General features: G+C 37.2%; 2 protein-coding genes across 11 annotated transcripts in view; one reads left to right on the top strand and one right to left on the bottom strand.

Moving 5' to 3' along the window:
* Positions 1 to 3,145: 3,145 nt before the first annotated feature.
* cby1 (chibby 1, beta catenin antagonist) lies at positions 3,146 to 14,895 on the bottom strand. 6 transcript variants are annotated; one of them, XM_066663015.1, is made up of 7 exons: positions 14,730 to 14,895; positions 11,420 to 11,477; positions 9,353 to 9,384; positions 8,029 to 8,123; positions 7,768 to 7,873; positions 7,556 to 7,668; positions 3,147 to 3,761 (listed from the first exon to the last, which is right to left on the bottom strand). In XM_066663015.1, exons 4-7 carry the CDS (start codon positions 8,104 to 8,106, stop codon positions 3,684 to 3,686), a joined length of 375 nt encoding a protein of 124 aa, XP_066519112.1. In that variant the 5' UTR covers positions 8,107 to 8,123; positions 9,353 to 9,384; positions 11,420 to 11,477; positions 14,730 to 14,895; the 3' UTR covers positions 3,147 to 3,683. The 6 variants fall into 6 exon arrangements, with proteins under 6 accessions (XP_066519115.1, XP_066519112.1, XP_066519114.1 ...); XM_066663017.1 differs by lacking the exons at positions 11,420 to 11,477; positions 14,730 to 14,895 and adding an exon at positions 9,703 to 10,043; XM_066663014.1 differs by lacking the exons at positions 11,420 to 11,477; positions 14,730 to 14,895 and adding an exon at positions 9,686 to 9,711.
* The window catches only part of zc3h7bb (zinc finger CCCH-type containing 7Bb), a 53,681-nt gene continuing 50,026 nt past the window's right edge, over positions 11,414 to 15,068 (top strand). For 3 of the 5 annotated variants that reach the window (XM_066663007.1, XM_066663010.1, XM_066663011.1), the window contains exon 1: positions 13,718 to 13,958. The gene's annotated coding sequence lies outside the window, so the exon portion shown is untranslated. Of the gene's footprint in view, positions 11,487 to 13,717; positions 13,959 to 14,881; positions 14,911 to 15,068 lie in introns of those variants that run through there. The other 2 variants (XM_066663008.1, XM_066663009.1) reach the window with 2 other exon arrangements.

A 15,068-nucleotide genomic window follows, 5' to 3' on the forward strand; every position in this document is an offset into this window, starting at 1 on the left:
TCGAAAGTCCATTTTACTCAGTGGTACTGGAGGGGGGCTGTTGGCCAGTATTTCTTTTTCTTTTTTTCCCCTTTGGTTTTGCAAAGTAAAAATCTTGCCAATAAACCTCAACAAACATTAAATGATGACACAAATTATTTGCAAAAATAAAACAGTTAGTTAGAGCTTCTTGATTTGTCTTACGTACACTGCGTAGTACATGACTGACAAAGCTAGTAACGTTAATAAGTGGGAAAGAAAATTAAAAAATGAATCGTATTGTGTGAGTTTTACCCACTGTAGATAAATGATCAAAACCAGGGTCTTTCACAGAAAAACATCCTGAGGCTGGGTGTTTCTGAGCAGAAAATCAAGCATAAACAAAACTGAAGGAAATACAGAAGTGAGAATATAGTGCTATGGGTTCAGACTGGAACAGAAAATGCCCCATTACTGCTCTGCATTGTTGCTCAGAGATCTTGTCGAATAAAGCTTTGAAGCCAAACCAGTTTACATTTACAGCAGTTAGCAGACGCTCACCAGAGTGACTCACAAAAGTGCTTAGTGTTCAAACAGAATGTTTATACTAGCTAGTACAAATCGGTTTGAGTCCAATTTCCCCTTGAGCTCAGACACTGCTAGAACAAGGGCCAGTGCTGATACCTAGAAAAAACTAAACATAGTAAGTGCAATACACCGCATCTAGTGCCATACCTTCGTTGCCACTTCGCAACTGAACAAAGTGAGAGTGCATCTAAACCAGAGGTGGCCAACCTATTACTATCATGGTCCACAAATAATGTATTTACAGAAATAGTGCAACACAACTACCATACTACAGCACTAATGACAAATACAGAGACTAAACCGAGTCAAATCCAGGAGTTTCAACTGCAGAGGAACTGCTTGAAGAATCTATTTTTTGGGATTTGCACTGTCCACAGCCCGAGAAACTGACAAGACCATTATCCTTTCTTGCAATTTTTCAAATCAATGAAATGGCCCAAAAAAGTGTGCAGATTTGATCTCACATTAAATACTTTAACATACTTTACATTAAGATCTGCATTAACATTTAATTAAATCAGTGTCTGAGCCAAAGTGCCTCTAGTTGTATGTCTGGCGTTCACTGTTTGTATTACGTACGATGAATTTTTATACCCGTCTTTGCAATTTGATGTATTTTTGTGAATTTGCGTTGTGGGGAGATTTGTGCTTGGAGCAACATGGTTTTCTAACCATAATATCCACTTTTTTCTTTTAGGATACCATCCTGACAGAGCACGCACACACACGCTTTTTGAGATTATATATATATATATAAACAAATGCATAGGGCTCTTTACAGCCACAGCCTCTCACACGTTAGTGAGAAACTGCAAAGCCAATCCTGTTAGAGATGTGTTTTCGGGAGCCGGGACTCGCAAAAGAACGAGATCTTAATCGTTTGTTTACCAAATACACAGCTATGTTTTATTATGAAAAGAAGAGCCGCAGTTGGACAGGAAAAGAGCATGTAACCTAAAAAGGTTACATGTTGTGCTGCATTGGTTTATATTTTAAATGGTCGATTAGATTTTTGTGTGGACTGCGGAACGGTTTGTGGTTGGGTATGTGGGCCGACACTTGTTGGGAACCATTTATTGAGTTTCACGCTTTAATTAATACCATATGCTGCCCTGTTCACAGCGTATTTTAGAGGACTGAACGGATAAAAGTGATTCTCAGGTCTAAATATTTTTCCATATCCTGTAAACTCTGAATAAGGGTTTAGCCTTTTTAATATAACATACTGCATAAACTGACGACATAGTGCATAACATTGACTCACAAGGCCTGAGGGAAAAAAAAAACAGTAAAAGTAAAAAAAAAATTTATTTAACTGTTCATTACTGTTGTGTGTATATATATATATGTGTGTGTGTGTGTTTTTATACTACCATAATACCATCACCTCTTTGGATTATCTTGATTACAAGTATTTAATATATTTATGACTGGTTAAGGCCAAGTATCTAAGAGTATCTAACTACAATATTATATCGCATTGTTCATTATAAAATTAATTTTGACCCAACAGATTCATAATTAAAAATGTAAACCAAAGCAATTCACTACAACATGTCAAAAAGTGTTGACAATCTGGAAGGAACCACTACCCTCTCCTCTATGCATCGGAGTTGTACAGGAAACTAGGCATCTTAAGTTATTTCAGTAATTCAATTCAAAAACTGAAACTCACAGATTCATTACTAATAGAGTGATCTATTTTAAAAATGTATTTTAAATGTTGATGATTATGGCTTACAACCAATGGAAACCCAAAAGTCAGAAAATCTGAATAATCAACACAAAACTCAAATGTCTCCTAAGCCTTTAAAATGGTCCCTTAGTATGGTTCAGTAGGCTCCACAATCATGGAGAAGACTTCTAACTTGACAGATGTCCAGAAGGTAGTCACTGGCACCCTCCTGCTGTTTCCAAGCATATTAAGGGAAAAGTGTGCTAAAGAAAGGTGCAGGCAACAGGGAAAACCGCAGCCTTGAACGAATTTTCAAGAAAAGGCCATTCAAAAATTTGGGGAAGATTCACATGGAGTGGACTGCTGCTGGAGTCAGTGCTTCAAGAGCCACCACACAGACGTATCCAGGATATGGGCTACTGTCGCATTACTGTCAAACCACTCTTGACCCGGAGACAACGCCAGAAGAGTCTTACCTATGCCAAGGAGAAAAAGGACTAGACTGTTGCTCCAAAGTGGTCTAAAGTCTTGTTTTCTTATTAAAGTTAACTTTGCAATTCATTTGGAAATCAAGGTCGCAGAGTCTGGAGGAAGGACTTGGTACCTGTCCACACTGCCAGAATTTCCAATACCTGGTTTATTAACCACAGTATCAGTGGGCTTGATTGGCCAGCAGACTTGCCTGACCTAAAGAGGAAGATGAGAGACATCAGACCCAACAATGCAGACGAGCCGAAGGCTGCTATCAAAGCAACCTGGGCTTCCATAACACCACAGCTATGCCACAGGCTGATCGCAAGTTTTAGAAACCAATCCTTTTTCAGATTCAAAGGCAGGTTTCCCTGTGCCTCACACACGCCTTACCATTAAACACAATGTAAATACATAAGTGCAACGTTTCATTCCCAAATTACAACTTTAATCTTAAAATCTTTATCTTCATTTTATTTTTTAACAAGTAACCCTAAAGTGGCTCCATTTTCCATGCTTACTATTTCCATGTGAATTAAGGTAGGCATAGCATTAAGCAAGTAACTAACTTGCATGGTACTCCACCAACCACAATAACTTTTACAGACACCAAGATTTACGGAAGAGCTTTTGTCTTATCCCATGTATTGTTTTTATCTGCCCTGGAACGACTGGTTGGTGTTAGTTAGGAGCCCTTCACCCTGGACAGAGCTCCATAACATAATGGCTAAACCTATGGACAGTCAAATTTTTAAATGAAATCATGTAATAACAGACACTTCTGCGATTTGTAAAGTGTTTACTTGTAACGTAATATGCCACAGAAAGGGAAAAAAAAAATAAAAAAAAATCAGGCTATGACTATGCTCTAAAACATATATCCACATAAAAATATTTTCACAATTTCAAAGTAGTATCAAACACTTAGTAAAAGTCACAATATTTTGGATGCAAAACTTATATAGTCACATGAAATCCATGCATTTCCGCATTACTTCCGGTTATAATGATTCTTCACATCTTCAAATTCCTTCTTTATCAGATGCGACTCCGCTGTAGTTTCTGTCAGCTAAAAGAGGTAAAATGAGATTAATTGAGGACTCATTCTTTTTCCTGTCCTGTCTGACTGACTGAGAATAATGTCAAATGATGATCAACTAGGGCAGAGTTATTCCATTTCAAAATTCTATGAGATCCAGTTGCTATAGTGAATTATAGAGAGCTATATGAATTAACATTTTTAGGTGGTGAAATATTCAGATTTGAAAGAATTCAGATTTAAAAAATTAATTAAAAATTTCTTATATTCTTACAAAAATTCAGATTGCAAAAATCTAGGCCAGAGGTCTTTCAGCAGGCTTCCACAGAGAGATGGACTTCATTGCTTAAGTGGACAAATCTGGCTGAACTGGCTGTGAATTTATTTTCACAGCTTCTCTGTTTAACCAGAGAGCATGTTTTTATTTTTTTCTCAATTATTTTATACAGGGTGAATGGATCCCCAGTATTGGTACATAAATGATAGGTTCTTACCATCTGGTTTATAAATATATAAATTGTATTTGCGTTTAGTAACGTTAAAAATATCACCATTGAAATGTAATAATGATCTGACACTATGGCGTCAAAATAGGTTCAAAAGTTCTGAGAACCAAAAAAACAGAATCTAATGTCATTTTATAATTGAGAAAACTGTCCTTAATATTGAGAGTTATAAAAACAGGTTTGTAAATAGAATACTTCTGTATATAATAGTTTAATTTAAGTTTAATATTCTTCAATAATCCGTTTTCATTACACCTTTTCTAGGTTGCGCTTCTGTGTCTCACTTTCGCCTCCAAAAGTTTCTCGCTTTTGACTTTTGACGGTGTCGGGATCTAGACAGTCATTGGCTGCTAAAGTTAAGCCCCGCCCACCCAGCAGATTCTGCACACCCTGACCCTGATTGCAAAATGACTCTAAGCCTCTATGAGGAACTGTGCATTACTAAAAGACATAATTGTTAAATGGAGCCCCTGCTCCTCCATGTCGAGAGAAGCCAGTTGAGGTGGTTCGGGCATCTGGTCCGGATACCTCCTGGACGCCTTCCTGGTGAGGTGTTCTGGGCATGTCCAACGGGGAGGAGGCCCCGGGGCAGACCAAGAACACACTGGAGAGACTACATGTCTCGACTGGCCTGGGAACGCCTCGGTATACCCCTGGAGGAGCTGGAAGCAGTGGCTGGGGAGAGAGAGGTCTGTGTTTCTTTACTCGGACTGCTTCCCCCGCGACTCGGATGGATGGATGGATAATCGTTGATAAATATTTGATATGGCTTACCTGCGTTTGCCGACTGGTCTTTTTCCGATCTGGGTAAGATTGGCACGCTCTCGCTGACGTAGCGGGGTTTGCAGAATCAGCTGGGTGGGCGGGGCTTAACTTGAACAGCCAATGACTGTCTAGATCCCTATGGAATCAGATTTATGCCAAAAAGAATCGCACAATTATAATAATCTCAACCATAAAATTTATAACTTGCAAACAAAAAATCCAGCTCTGACGTTTGTGCTCCATGACTTTTGCACGTGCTTCGAGTTCTGTACGCGAGCTCTCTCAGTTTTGTGCGCCTGATCCTTGAGTTTTGCAAGCAGTTTTGGCGCAAGCCTCTCGCATGGGCGGGTTTTCTCAGGGGTGCCTTCCCATTGGCTAATGAGTTTATGAGACAACTCACTGTCCAAGGTATTTTGGACTGAGCATGCATACTCCACGTTGTAGCTCATCAGTGGAGAAACACTGGGGATTTTACATAAACACGAATACTCTCTGTGATTTACTGTTTTAAAACGCTGAAATACCTGCAAAGTCCGACGATATCAATGTAGATATTGATCAATGTAGATATTGAGGTAGTTTCGTCTAAAAAAATTAATTACTGTGAAAACAAACCTGTTTGTCTCTCGTAGATACTGATCTGAGGTAAATGCACAGTGACGTCTGTGTTTACTCAGGATAAAACAGAATCAATGAACATTTATTTCTGTTTATTTGTAAAATATTTTTATATTTGTGCTTGACCTCCTGTTCAGAATCCTGTGTAGTAACGCATTGAACCTATTAAACAACGGCTCATGATATAAATGCTCAAATTTTATTTTGATGATCAGAGTTACTTTGTTTTTAACAAATTTCATATGTGCATTTTGTGTTACGTGAGGTCGGAGAAAAGAGAAACGTGACAATAAGGAGTGTGAGAGATGTTTCTGTTCCTTTAATGAATGCACATTTAATAAAGTTGTATTAAACTTTTGCAAAGTCCATTGTCATTTTCACATTTTGTGAGGAAATGTGAATGATTCATTAAAAAAATATTAGCAATCAGCAATAATTATAATAATAAGTATTATTAATATTAATAAACAAGAACAGGTGAAGTGACATATGTAAATTGTCCTAATAGTATGCAGTTTAAGCAAAAACAGGCTATATGTTTAAATATTAGGAAAGGGGAAATTCTATGACAGCTACTCAGCAACGTTTATATGAGTGATACTCTGCACATGCGGAGTCCGATTAACACACGATTGCTGCAGTTGAGTCGTGAACAACGTCAGTTGTCCCTCAAAAACTCATTAGCCAATGGGAAGGCACCCCTGAGAAAATCCGCCCACGCGAGAGGTTTGTGCCAAAACTGCTCGCAAAACTCAGGTATCAGACGCACAAAACAGAGCGCTCGTGCACATAACTGAGAGAGCAGAACTCAAAAGTCATGGAGCACAAACGTCAGAGCTGGCTGGATATTTTGTTTGCAAGTTATAAATTTTATGTTTGAGATGATTTTTTGTGCGATCCTTTTTGGCACAAATCTGATTCCATAGATTCCGACCCCCGTCAAAAGTCAAAAGCGAGGAACTTCTGGAGGCGAAAGCAAGACTGAGAGAAGCACAACTGAGAAAAAGTGGAATGAAAGTAAACCGAGACGCTGGTGCTGTCGTCCAACCGCTCGGACGTGATCAGTTAGGTTTGTTGACGATGGAGCACACAGATGCCAATGTTTTAGGATGCTCCCATTTTATAGTCAGATCTGCTGGAGTCATTAGCCACGCTCTGGAAATGTTCACATTTTGTTTTACATACACCCAAACAGAACTAATTCCATCTTCAAAGTAAACGACTGCCCACCTGTCCGGCTGGACACTGATAGATGGATAATTGTGGAGCTCTGCCGCTACCTGCTTTAGACCAGGTGCCCATGCTCCAGCTACCGCCATATGGCTCAGACTTGTTGCCTCCCCTTCATTTAAATTTTCTTGGACTCTAAACTATTACTACTACCATGATTTCATTAGTACAGATGAGCATAACCAGATGAGATTGGCCAGAGGAGGATAGGTCCCCCTTGTGAGCCTTGGTTCCTCCCAATGTTTCTTTCTCAGATCTAACGTGTTTTTCCTTGCCTCTGTCGCCTCTGGCCTCGCTCACCTGGGGGTTTATTGTTTACTGCAATTCAGTGAAGCTATTTGTGACAACATCAGCTGTAGAAAGAGCTATACATACAATATTTGATTTGATTTGGATAAAGAAATAATGAGGTATTGGAAAATCTGTGATTAAGTCCCTTTTCAAGTGCATTTCAGCATGGGAAGAACCTTCTTATAAATTTTTTTTTTCATCATGAACAAAATACTGACAATAGAACTCTGTTTTGAATTATTTTTTAAATAATTATTTTTAAATAAACATATTTAGGCAGTAAAATCATACATATAAACTAAAGATAATCCATGCTCAATAAAACTCATGATGACAAATTAGACTAATGTCCTGGGTACAGTGCTGTCTTGTTACCCAACATTATCTGGCAAGTGAATCATGGTAAGAACTCACCATATCAAAAAGAAGTTCAATCTTTAGCTTTAGAAGATTATTCTCCTCTTCTAATTGCAGATTCCTTTTCTTCAATTTTTGTAGTTCTTTGCTTGACACAGTACCTCCTGCCTCTGTATGTAGTTAAGTTCATTGTTACCACAGAAACCTTCACACTGTTGGGGAGAATAATACCATGTGGTAGTTGTCTTATCAACAAGTCAGTGACGTACCTGTAATCCATTGCCCATCTTCAAATTTCAAGCTCTGTCCTCCAATATTCAATACAGGGTATCCATACTCCAGTCCTAACTCTGTCTCTCTAGTAGACCGATCCAACTGTTAGAGAGCAAATATCATATTTTATTTAGAATTAAGTTAGAGTTAAGCTTCTAATTATTCATTTACATTTTGTGATTAATAAACAATTAATTATCAGGAACAGACTGATGTGAGCATAATGTGATTGTTCGTCCCAAATATTTCTAACTTACTGTATGAAGATTAGAGAGAGATGCTGATTTCCGAGGTGGGGCCTTCTTGGGGCTGAACGTATTACCAAATAGAGGCATGTTGGTATTAAAAGGGCCTGAGAACAAAAAAAAATTAAATAAAATAAAAAAAATAAAAAGGGGAGGGGGGGGTTGGTAGATGGTGTAATATATTTAAAGTTAATAAACACGTTGATTAGATTTACTAAACATGTAGGCTAACATGACCACTTTTCAAATGATATAATATATAAAACAGACACTGATAAAATATAACATTAAGGTAATTTATTACATGATAATTGGCTTGTGCTAATTATAGCTACACGACAGAAGGTGTACACCTTTTTTAGGCATGGAGAATGGGATAACATAATGATGAATGAAAGTGGCTTAATGTAACTATGACCAATGAACACCAAACTTCTCTATGACAGCTATTTAATAATTCTCTACTGCTGAAATGATAAACCTGTAATCCAAAGACAAATGAATACAATTTATGTTATGTTTTAATGGCCACAAGGGCTAGCATGTTTGCCCATCAGTTCATTTCAATCGTTAGCATCACTACTAAGCTAAAAACTAAACCATCATGATTAACACAAGCCTGTTGACAAAACTTGAGCATCCACCCTACAGCCTGGATTTTGCCCAGTTGTTTTTTTTTTGTTTGTTTGTTTGTTTTTCTTGTCCCAAATATGTGGAAAGGACACCATGGAAAGCAAATAAGTGATACATTATGATTTCTGAGGAAAGCTAAAATGGATTTTTTTCCCCAGGGAACTTAAAAACTAATTTCTGGATTTTCTAAAAAAAAAAAAATGTTAATTATGAATATGTTTTTATACATAAACAGGAATCATGTTCATTCACACAGATCATTAAATGTTTTTAAATATAATGCACATTTCTCTAAGAGTTTTAGTTATAATAGGTTTAGATAGAAACCGCTTAACATAAATTGTACTGGCTTCTTGGAATACAGGTTCGTTATATAGCAGCGGAGAGTACTCACGACTAGTAATAATCTAGAGAAGTCACGTGCTCCTGTCATTATTTTAGTACATTAAGCGTTTTCCTTATAAATGGGTTTAAATAAGACAAAAAGCTTATTGTAAAATTTAACTTTTAGATTACAGGTTGGTCATTTCAGCACTAGAGAGCACTAGAGCAGTAATAAGCAAGAGGTTTAGTGTTCCTTGTCGCATTTGTATTAGTGATACATTAAGCCAAGTGTTTTATAAAGTCCCACGGAGATTAAATCAAACAAAGAGAAACTGAGTAAAGCTAACAATCAGAAAATCGTGGTAGGCGATTAACTTACTGAATTATATGTCTCTCGAGCACTCCAAGTCTCTGTTTAATTAAAAAAAATGAAACAACTAAGTTAACAGTTTACCATCAGGAACCGCCAGTTAACATCTTTCATATCGTAATGTAAACATCGGCCTATATCCGGAGGCGCTTAGCAACAGAGAACAGATCTTGGGTAAAAGTGATTTACAGTATCGCTAATTACGCTAGGGTAATAATATTACATCAGTGTGTATCGTAATAAAAACCTGGTCGATAACGTTAAGGGAAACGATAACGTTCGGTAGTTTCACTTAAACTCGTAAAAGACGAACCGTCAGGAAAGCACAAATATTAAACAAACCCGAAGCGTGGTCCCACCTGGCTTTTAAACAGCAAATCAGATCCTTGTGTAATGGAGTGACGTACAAACAGCCAATCACGTCTAGCGTGTTGCTGCTCATTGAGAAGTGTGAAGTGAGACGGTAAGATGAGCGTGGAACGACACCTGGTGATATTTATGTAGCGACACGCTATGTGATATATGTAAAGTGTTGTTAACTGTTGTCCACTGTAACTTGTTGAAAATGAGCTCAGTTTCAGTAGCCAAAGCGCTAAATAGCAGATTAGCATGAGCTAACAACAAACACGGTCATGAAAATTATTAGTCTCCCGACAGATCAGTTTAACGTTTATTTACAGTTAGTGAGGAAGCAATGCTAATGACAATATTCTGCTTGTGTTTAGACACGGGTACATTTTTTAGTCTCTGAAATTGCCTGGACACTAATGTGGAGGTATTTTTGTTTTAAGAAACACGTTTTTATAATAAGAGTTTTTTTTTAAAAATGTGCCAGTTTTCATTGGGCAGGATAATTAAAAAATAATAATAATAATAAAGTTTACTCAGGTCTAGTGAAATATTTTCCTGTGAATTTAAATCATTTTCATGTTATGAATATGATTTCTGATACATACAATTACAAAATAAATACAATTTAAATAATTATAATAAATGCATTAACATTAAAACATTTTATATACTCTACAATTTTAGAAGGATTTTAATACTGTGGCAATGTTACAGTATTTTATATTGTGGTAATCATCCATATATAGAAAATAAAATGCAGTTTTGAAAAATTGCAATTCCATTTTTTTTCCCTCCATATCACTCATGCCTAACAATAAAGTTAGAGAGTGGGTTACCTTATTAATTTACATCCCATATTCTTTAAATATTATTTTGACCACTTTATTATTTTGACTACTCCATCAAAGTATTTTTTTCTAGTTATGTGAAAACTACAAACAACCACCACTTCGGGGGCACAGGGAGCATCAATGCCTTAATGTCTGGTTTAGGAATTGCAGTGTCTCTGGCCCCAAGAACATGCAGGGCTGTGGGAAGCTGAGAATTTCATTGGTGTCTCTCTCCCCTCCATCACATATATTTACACCACATGTTGCACCTGTAAAGACACCAGCATTATGATGACCTTTCACAAAGACCAGTCTCTGCAGATAGTCTATGCAACAGTTTGTTCCGACAAGCCATCAGAATCCTAAATTACAGAGTTGGAGTGAACTAACATGCCACACAATCACACACAAAATGTAAATGCACACACTCTTGCACAATGTTAAATTATATCTTTCTTAAAACATTCGACATTACAACAATTGCTACATTGGTTACTATTGTGTTCATATTAATTATGTCATAGTATGTTACATCTCCATGCACAACCTGACTTTAACTGTTCAGTATTGTGTACTGATTAAGACTCTTCTCTATTAGTCCCTTAAGTGTAGGAAGATAAACACATGAAATAAACAGACATGAACAATGGCCCAAAAAAAAAACAAAAAAAAAACCATACAAACAGAATGCCAAGTCTTTGAGCATCATATGCTTTTTACAAATTGGCAAATTGTCATTAGTGATTGGGATTCGATTCCAGACTCCGGAGCTGGGAGTCAGAATTTAGATTTTTTGTTTTTTTTTCTCTCATTTTTATTGATTAAGTATATTGACATTCATTCCTTATCTGTAAGTCTTTATCCAGTTTAGGGTGACGCTGGGACCAGAACTTACCCGGAATCACTGGGCACAAGGCGGGAACACACCAGCCACTCTGGAGGGGGCGCCAGTCCTACACAGGGTGACACACTCACACGTTCACTCACACCTATCAACACTTTTGAGTCTCCAATCCACCTACCAACGTGTGGTTTGGACTGTGGGTGGAAACCAGAGCATCTGGAAGAAGCCCACTCAGACACGGGGAGAACATACCAAACTCCTCAAAGAGTGTGACCTGGAGCGGAGCTGCGTGACAGCAACACTACCTGTTGCACCACTGTGCCACCCAAAATGCACAATATTCAATATACAAACTATAGGACAGACAATGTACATGTTTTAGATACAATACAATACAGAGCAAACAACCTAGGTAAGTAGGAAATTGGTCACATAAATTTGTGCATTAGTGCAAACTGCTATGTGTCTGACATGGGAGCGGATTGTAGTCTGTAGTAGGAATGAATATTGTGTAATAAATCAGAGACAGTAATATCTAAGGTGGGTGATTCATTTTATTCTGTTATCCTTACTGGTGCTGCAGTCTGTTCTTGTCCTGTTTTTTGGTTGCTCTGGACTAGACTGTGATGGATATGCACAGGAAGGATTTGATGACAGCATCAACAGCTCCTGTGGGAAACCAGTCTTTCTCATTTTCTACAGAAAGCTTGGCCTATTTGATGGATCTGATACTGATCACTAGGAAATGTTGGTGACCAGAAACTTAAAGGACTCCACAGTTGACACATGCCTTTTGTATATGATAAGAGAGAGCTGTGTTGAGGGGGGGCTCTAAAATCCACAGTCATTTTTGTCATCGTCTTGAGCGTGGTCAGCTGCATATTTTTTTGAATGCACCAGAGAACCAACTGTTCAACCTTCCACTGACATGCAGACTCATCGCCCTCTCGAATGTGTCAGATGATTGTCATGTCTGCAAACTTAATGAGTTTAAAGCTTTGTCCTTGGAGGTGCAGTGGTCGGCGAGAGAAGAGCAAGTGGGCAGAGTACACACTCTTGGGGGAGCACCTGTGCTGACTGTCCATGTTTTGAAAGTTATTCCCCCAGCTGCATCTGCTTTTCCCTGCCTATCAGGAAGCTGGGGATTCACTGACAGATGGTGGGAGAAACTAAGCTTCACACAGCACAAAAAACCTGTTAAAGATCTGTGAAAACTGGATCCAGGGGTAAAAATCTCTGTACAAACCTACAATAAAATTAGTTCAGGTCATCAGTCATTGTAGCTTAATACTAATAAGTAGTAGGTTCATAAACACATTTTTACTCTCATTTATATTCCCTTCTATTAATCAATTTATAATCAATAATAATCAATATAAATTGTAATATTAATTATATGTAGGAATCCTTGTTCTGTGGTCTCTCAGACAATCATGTAGTGAATGACTTCATTCCTGCTGCCGGTGTCAACAGAATCCACTTCTTAGACTCCAATTTATTTTATCATATATTTGCATAATGGAATGCTCTCTGTTTTAACCACAGACTGATTTTAATCAAGAGAGCACTAGGGCCATATATAAACTACTACTTAGCTTAACTACTTAGTTTAAACCAATAATTTAGAATCACTGGCCAAGAGTCGAACCGGACTCCCAAACATTTTGAATTTAAAGAATCTTTGGGAAACAAATCCTCATCCAGTACGCAGGTTTGTTAGGTTCAAGGACACATTAGCTTTTCCAGTTTGATTTAAGGTACTGGGTTTCTCTTTGTGTGTGTGCCTGTTACTTCTTTTTTAATTGTAGATCTCTATTAAATTAGTTTGTTAATTCCCTAAAAAAGGTATACTATTTGAAGTAATCTAGTAAAAAGACAAGGTATTTTTCCATTAACTATTTTCAAGGCAAGTGGATCTTGTGCACAATAAACAATTATAAACGAAAATACACATTTGATTGCATTGAATTGCAACCTTTCAGTGTTAGCTAAAATATTAGGTGTAGTTTTACTTTTTTCCCCCTTTTTGTAAAATACTACCTTTTGAATTCTTCCACTTTTTGCAAAGTACATTGTGTCGACTCAAACAAGTTCATCCTTTTGTGTACATTTTGTAATTACTGGCTATACCGAGTACTTTTGCCAACATTTTTAAATCCCCCTTAAAGACAATTACACTATAAAAATGTTAAATTGATCTAATTCTTATTTTCACTGTAAAAAAAAATCAGACTGCCTCAAATTTGAGTTAGCTGAACTCAATTGAATTAACGGAATATATAAGTTTTAAATGAACACTAACTTTAAATCATAACACAATTTCTATAATCAAGGTTAGTTGTAGTTTTAAAAGTACGACTGTTTAATACTAGTTTGTGTGCCCATGTTTTTGACATAAATGACTCGATTCATACAGAATTAAATAATCGTTCAAAAAGTAACTGTCTTTAGGACCCTGGGGTATGGGAACAGCAGGCGGAATAACTTGAGCGCAACTTGTACAACCCTATCGAGAAGTATCACGTTCCGTCCAGATTCAACAATCATACGTGGGGCAAAAAGACAATTCAAATTGCGAAGAATTTGCAAGGTAACCTGTGTTTTAATACATACTGGAAGTGAAGTCACTTTTGCGAATGTGCTTAGAACAAGACATGCTTTCATTAGTCTTAACAAGGCAAAGGCTAATCCCTTTGTTATGGGTTTAATAAATAAGTTAACGTATTAATTTCGTTTGGGTAAAATAACGTTAATAAGCTACTGATTGTGGAAATTCACCAGTTAGCGACGTTTAATCCGATCATAGCTAACATAATTACTAGTTAACGTTGTCTCATAACGTTATAGTTGTTTTACCAGTTAATAGCACAGTAACTTTAGTTAATTTTTATTTCTATCTATCTATGTTCACTCTCAATTGCTCGTCGGTGTAGACACCGTTTGTATTCGACATTTGTGTAGCTAATGCGCTTGTTTAGCGACCAAATCCTTAAACCGAACGGTAGCTAGCATCCATTTAAATTTAGCATCGTTAATGTGACAATGAGTTTTGTTTATTGTTATGTTTGCTGAGTTCATTATATTTGCCGCTGCCTTTCTATCTTAACCTGTTAATCTTGCCGTACTAATGTGTAAAAGTCTTTCCGCGCTGATCTGTAAACAAACCAAGCTTACAGAACATAGCAAAATTAGCCGACAAGCTAAGCTAATTATTGTTACATGGATTTGTCATCTTTTAGTTGGGTAAATGGTACAGAATTACACGTTTAAGTTACTTTATCACAGGACTGGTCTAAACATAGCCGTTGTCATCGAGCAAAACGATTTAGACTCTGAACGAAAACCAAAATCTGAGTCTTACCTAGTGAACGAATCTACTTGAAGCTGTAGAGGTTTATCGTCCTTTTTTCCCAGAGTAGTTGTAGCCCGGCAGCTAACTCGCTGCTCTCGGCCTTTTCCACAGGCAAGCGCGAGGTTGTGCTGGAAACAGTGCTGCTTTAAAACCGGGCCGCGCTGATGAAATGGCAGAGCCACTCAGCAGAGTTAAGTTCGGTTTGTTCAGTGGAGGAATATTTTAATTATTTACATTTAACGCTTAATATTTCGACTCAATATATTTTTTTTTTTTTGTTTTGACCCAGTCTTTAATTAACATGGAAACGTATTAAGAACACTTTCTTAGATACAATGGTACCAAGAC

Source organism: Hoplias malabaricus, chromosome 3, assembly GCF_029633855.1.
Source record: "Hoplias malabaricus isolate fHopMal1 chromosome 3, fHopMal1.hap1, whole genome shotgun sequence".
In the NCBI taxonomy this organism is placed as follows: Eukaryota; Metazoa; Chordata; class Actinopteri; order Characiformes; family Erythrinidae; genus Hoplias; species Hoplias malabaricus.

What these genes read in the sequence shown, in the direction of transcription:
- cby1 (XM_066663018.1), bottom strand. Translation starts at nt 8,106, where the DNA reads ATGCCTCTATTTGGTAATACGTTCAGCCCCAAGAAGGCCCCACCTCGG. An exon ending in AGATGGGCAATGGATTACAG is followed by an intron (nt 7,669 to 7,767) that starts GTACGTCACTGA and finishes AACTACATACAG; the next exon opens with AGGCAGGAGGTACTGTGTCA. An exon ending in TTGAACTTCTTTTTGATATG is followed by an intron (nt 3,762 to 7,555) that starts GTGAGTTCTTAC and finishes TACCTCTTTTAG; the next exon opens with CTGACAGAAACTACAGCGGA.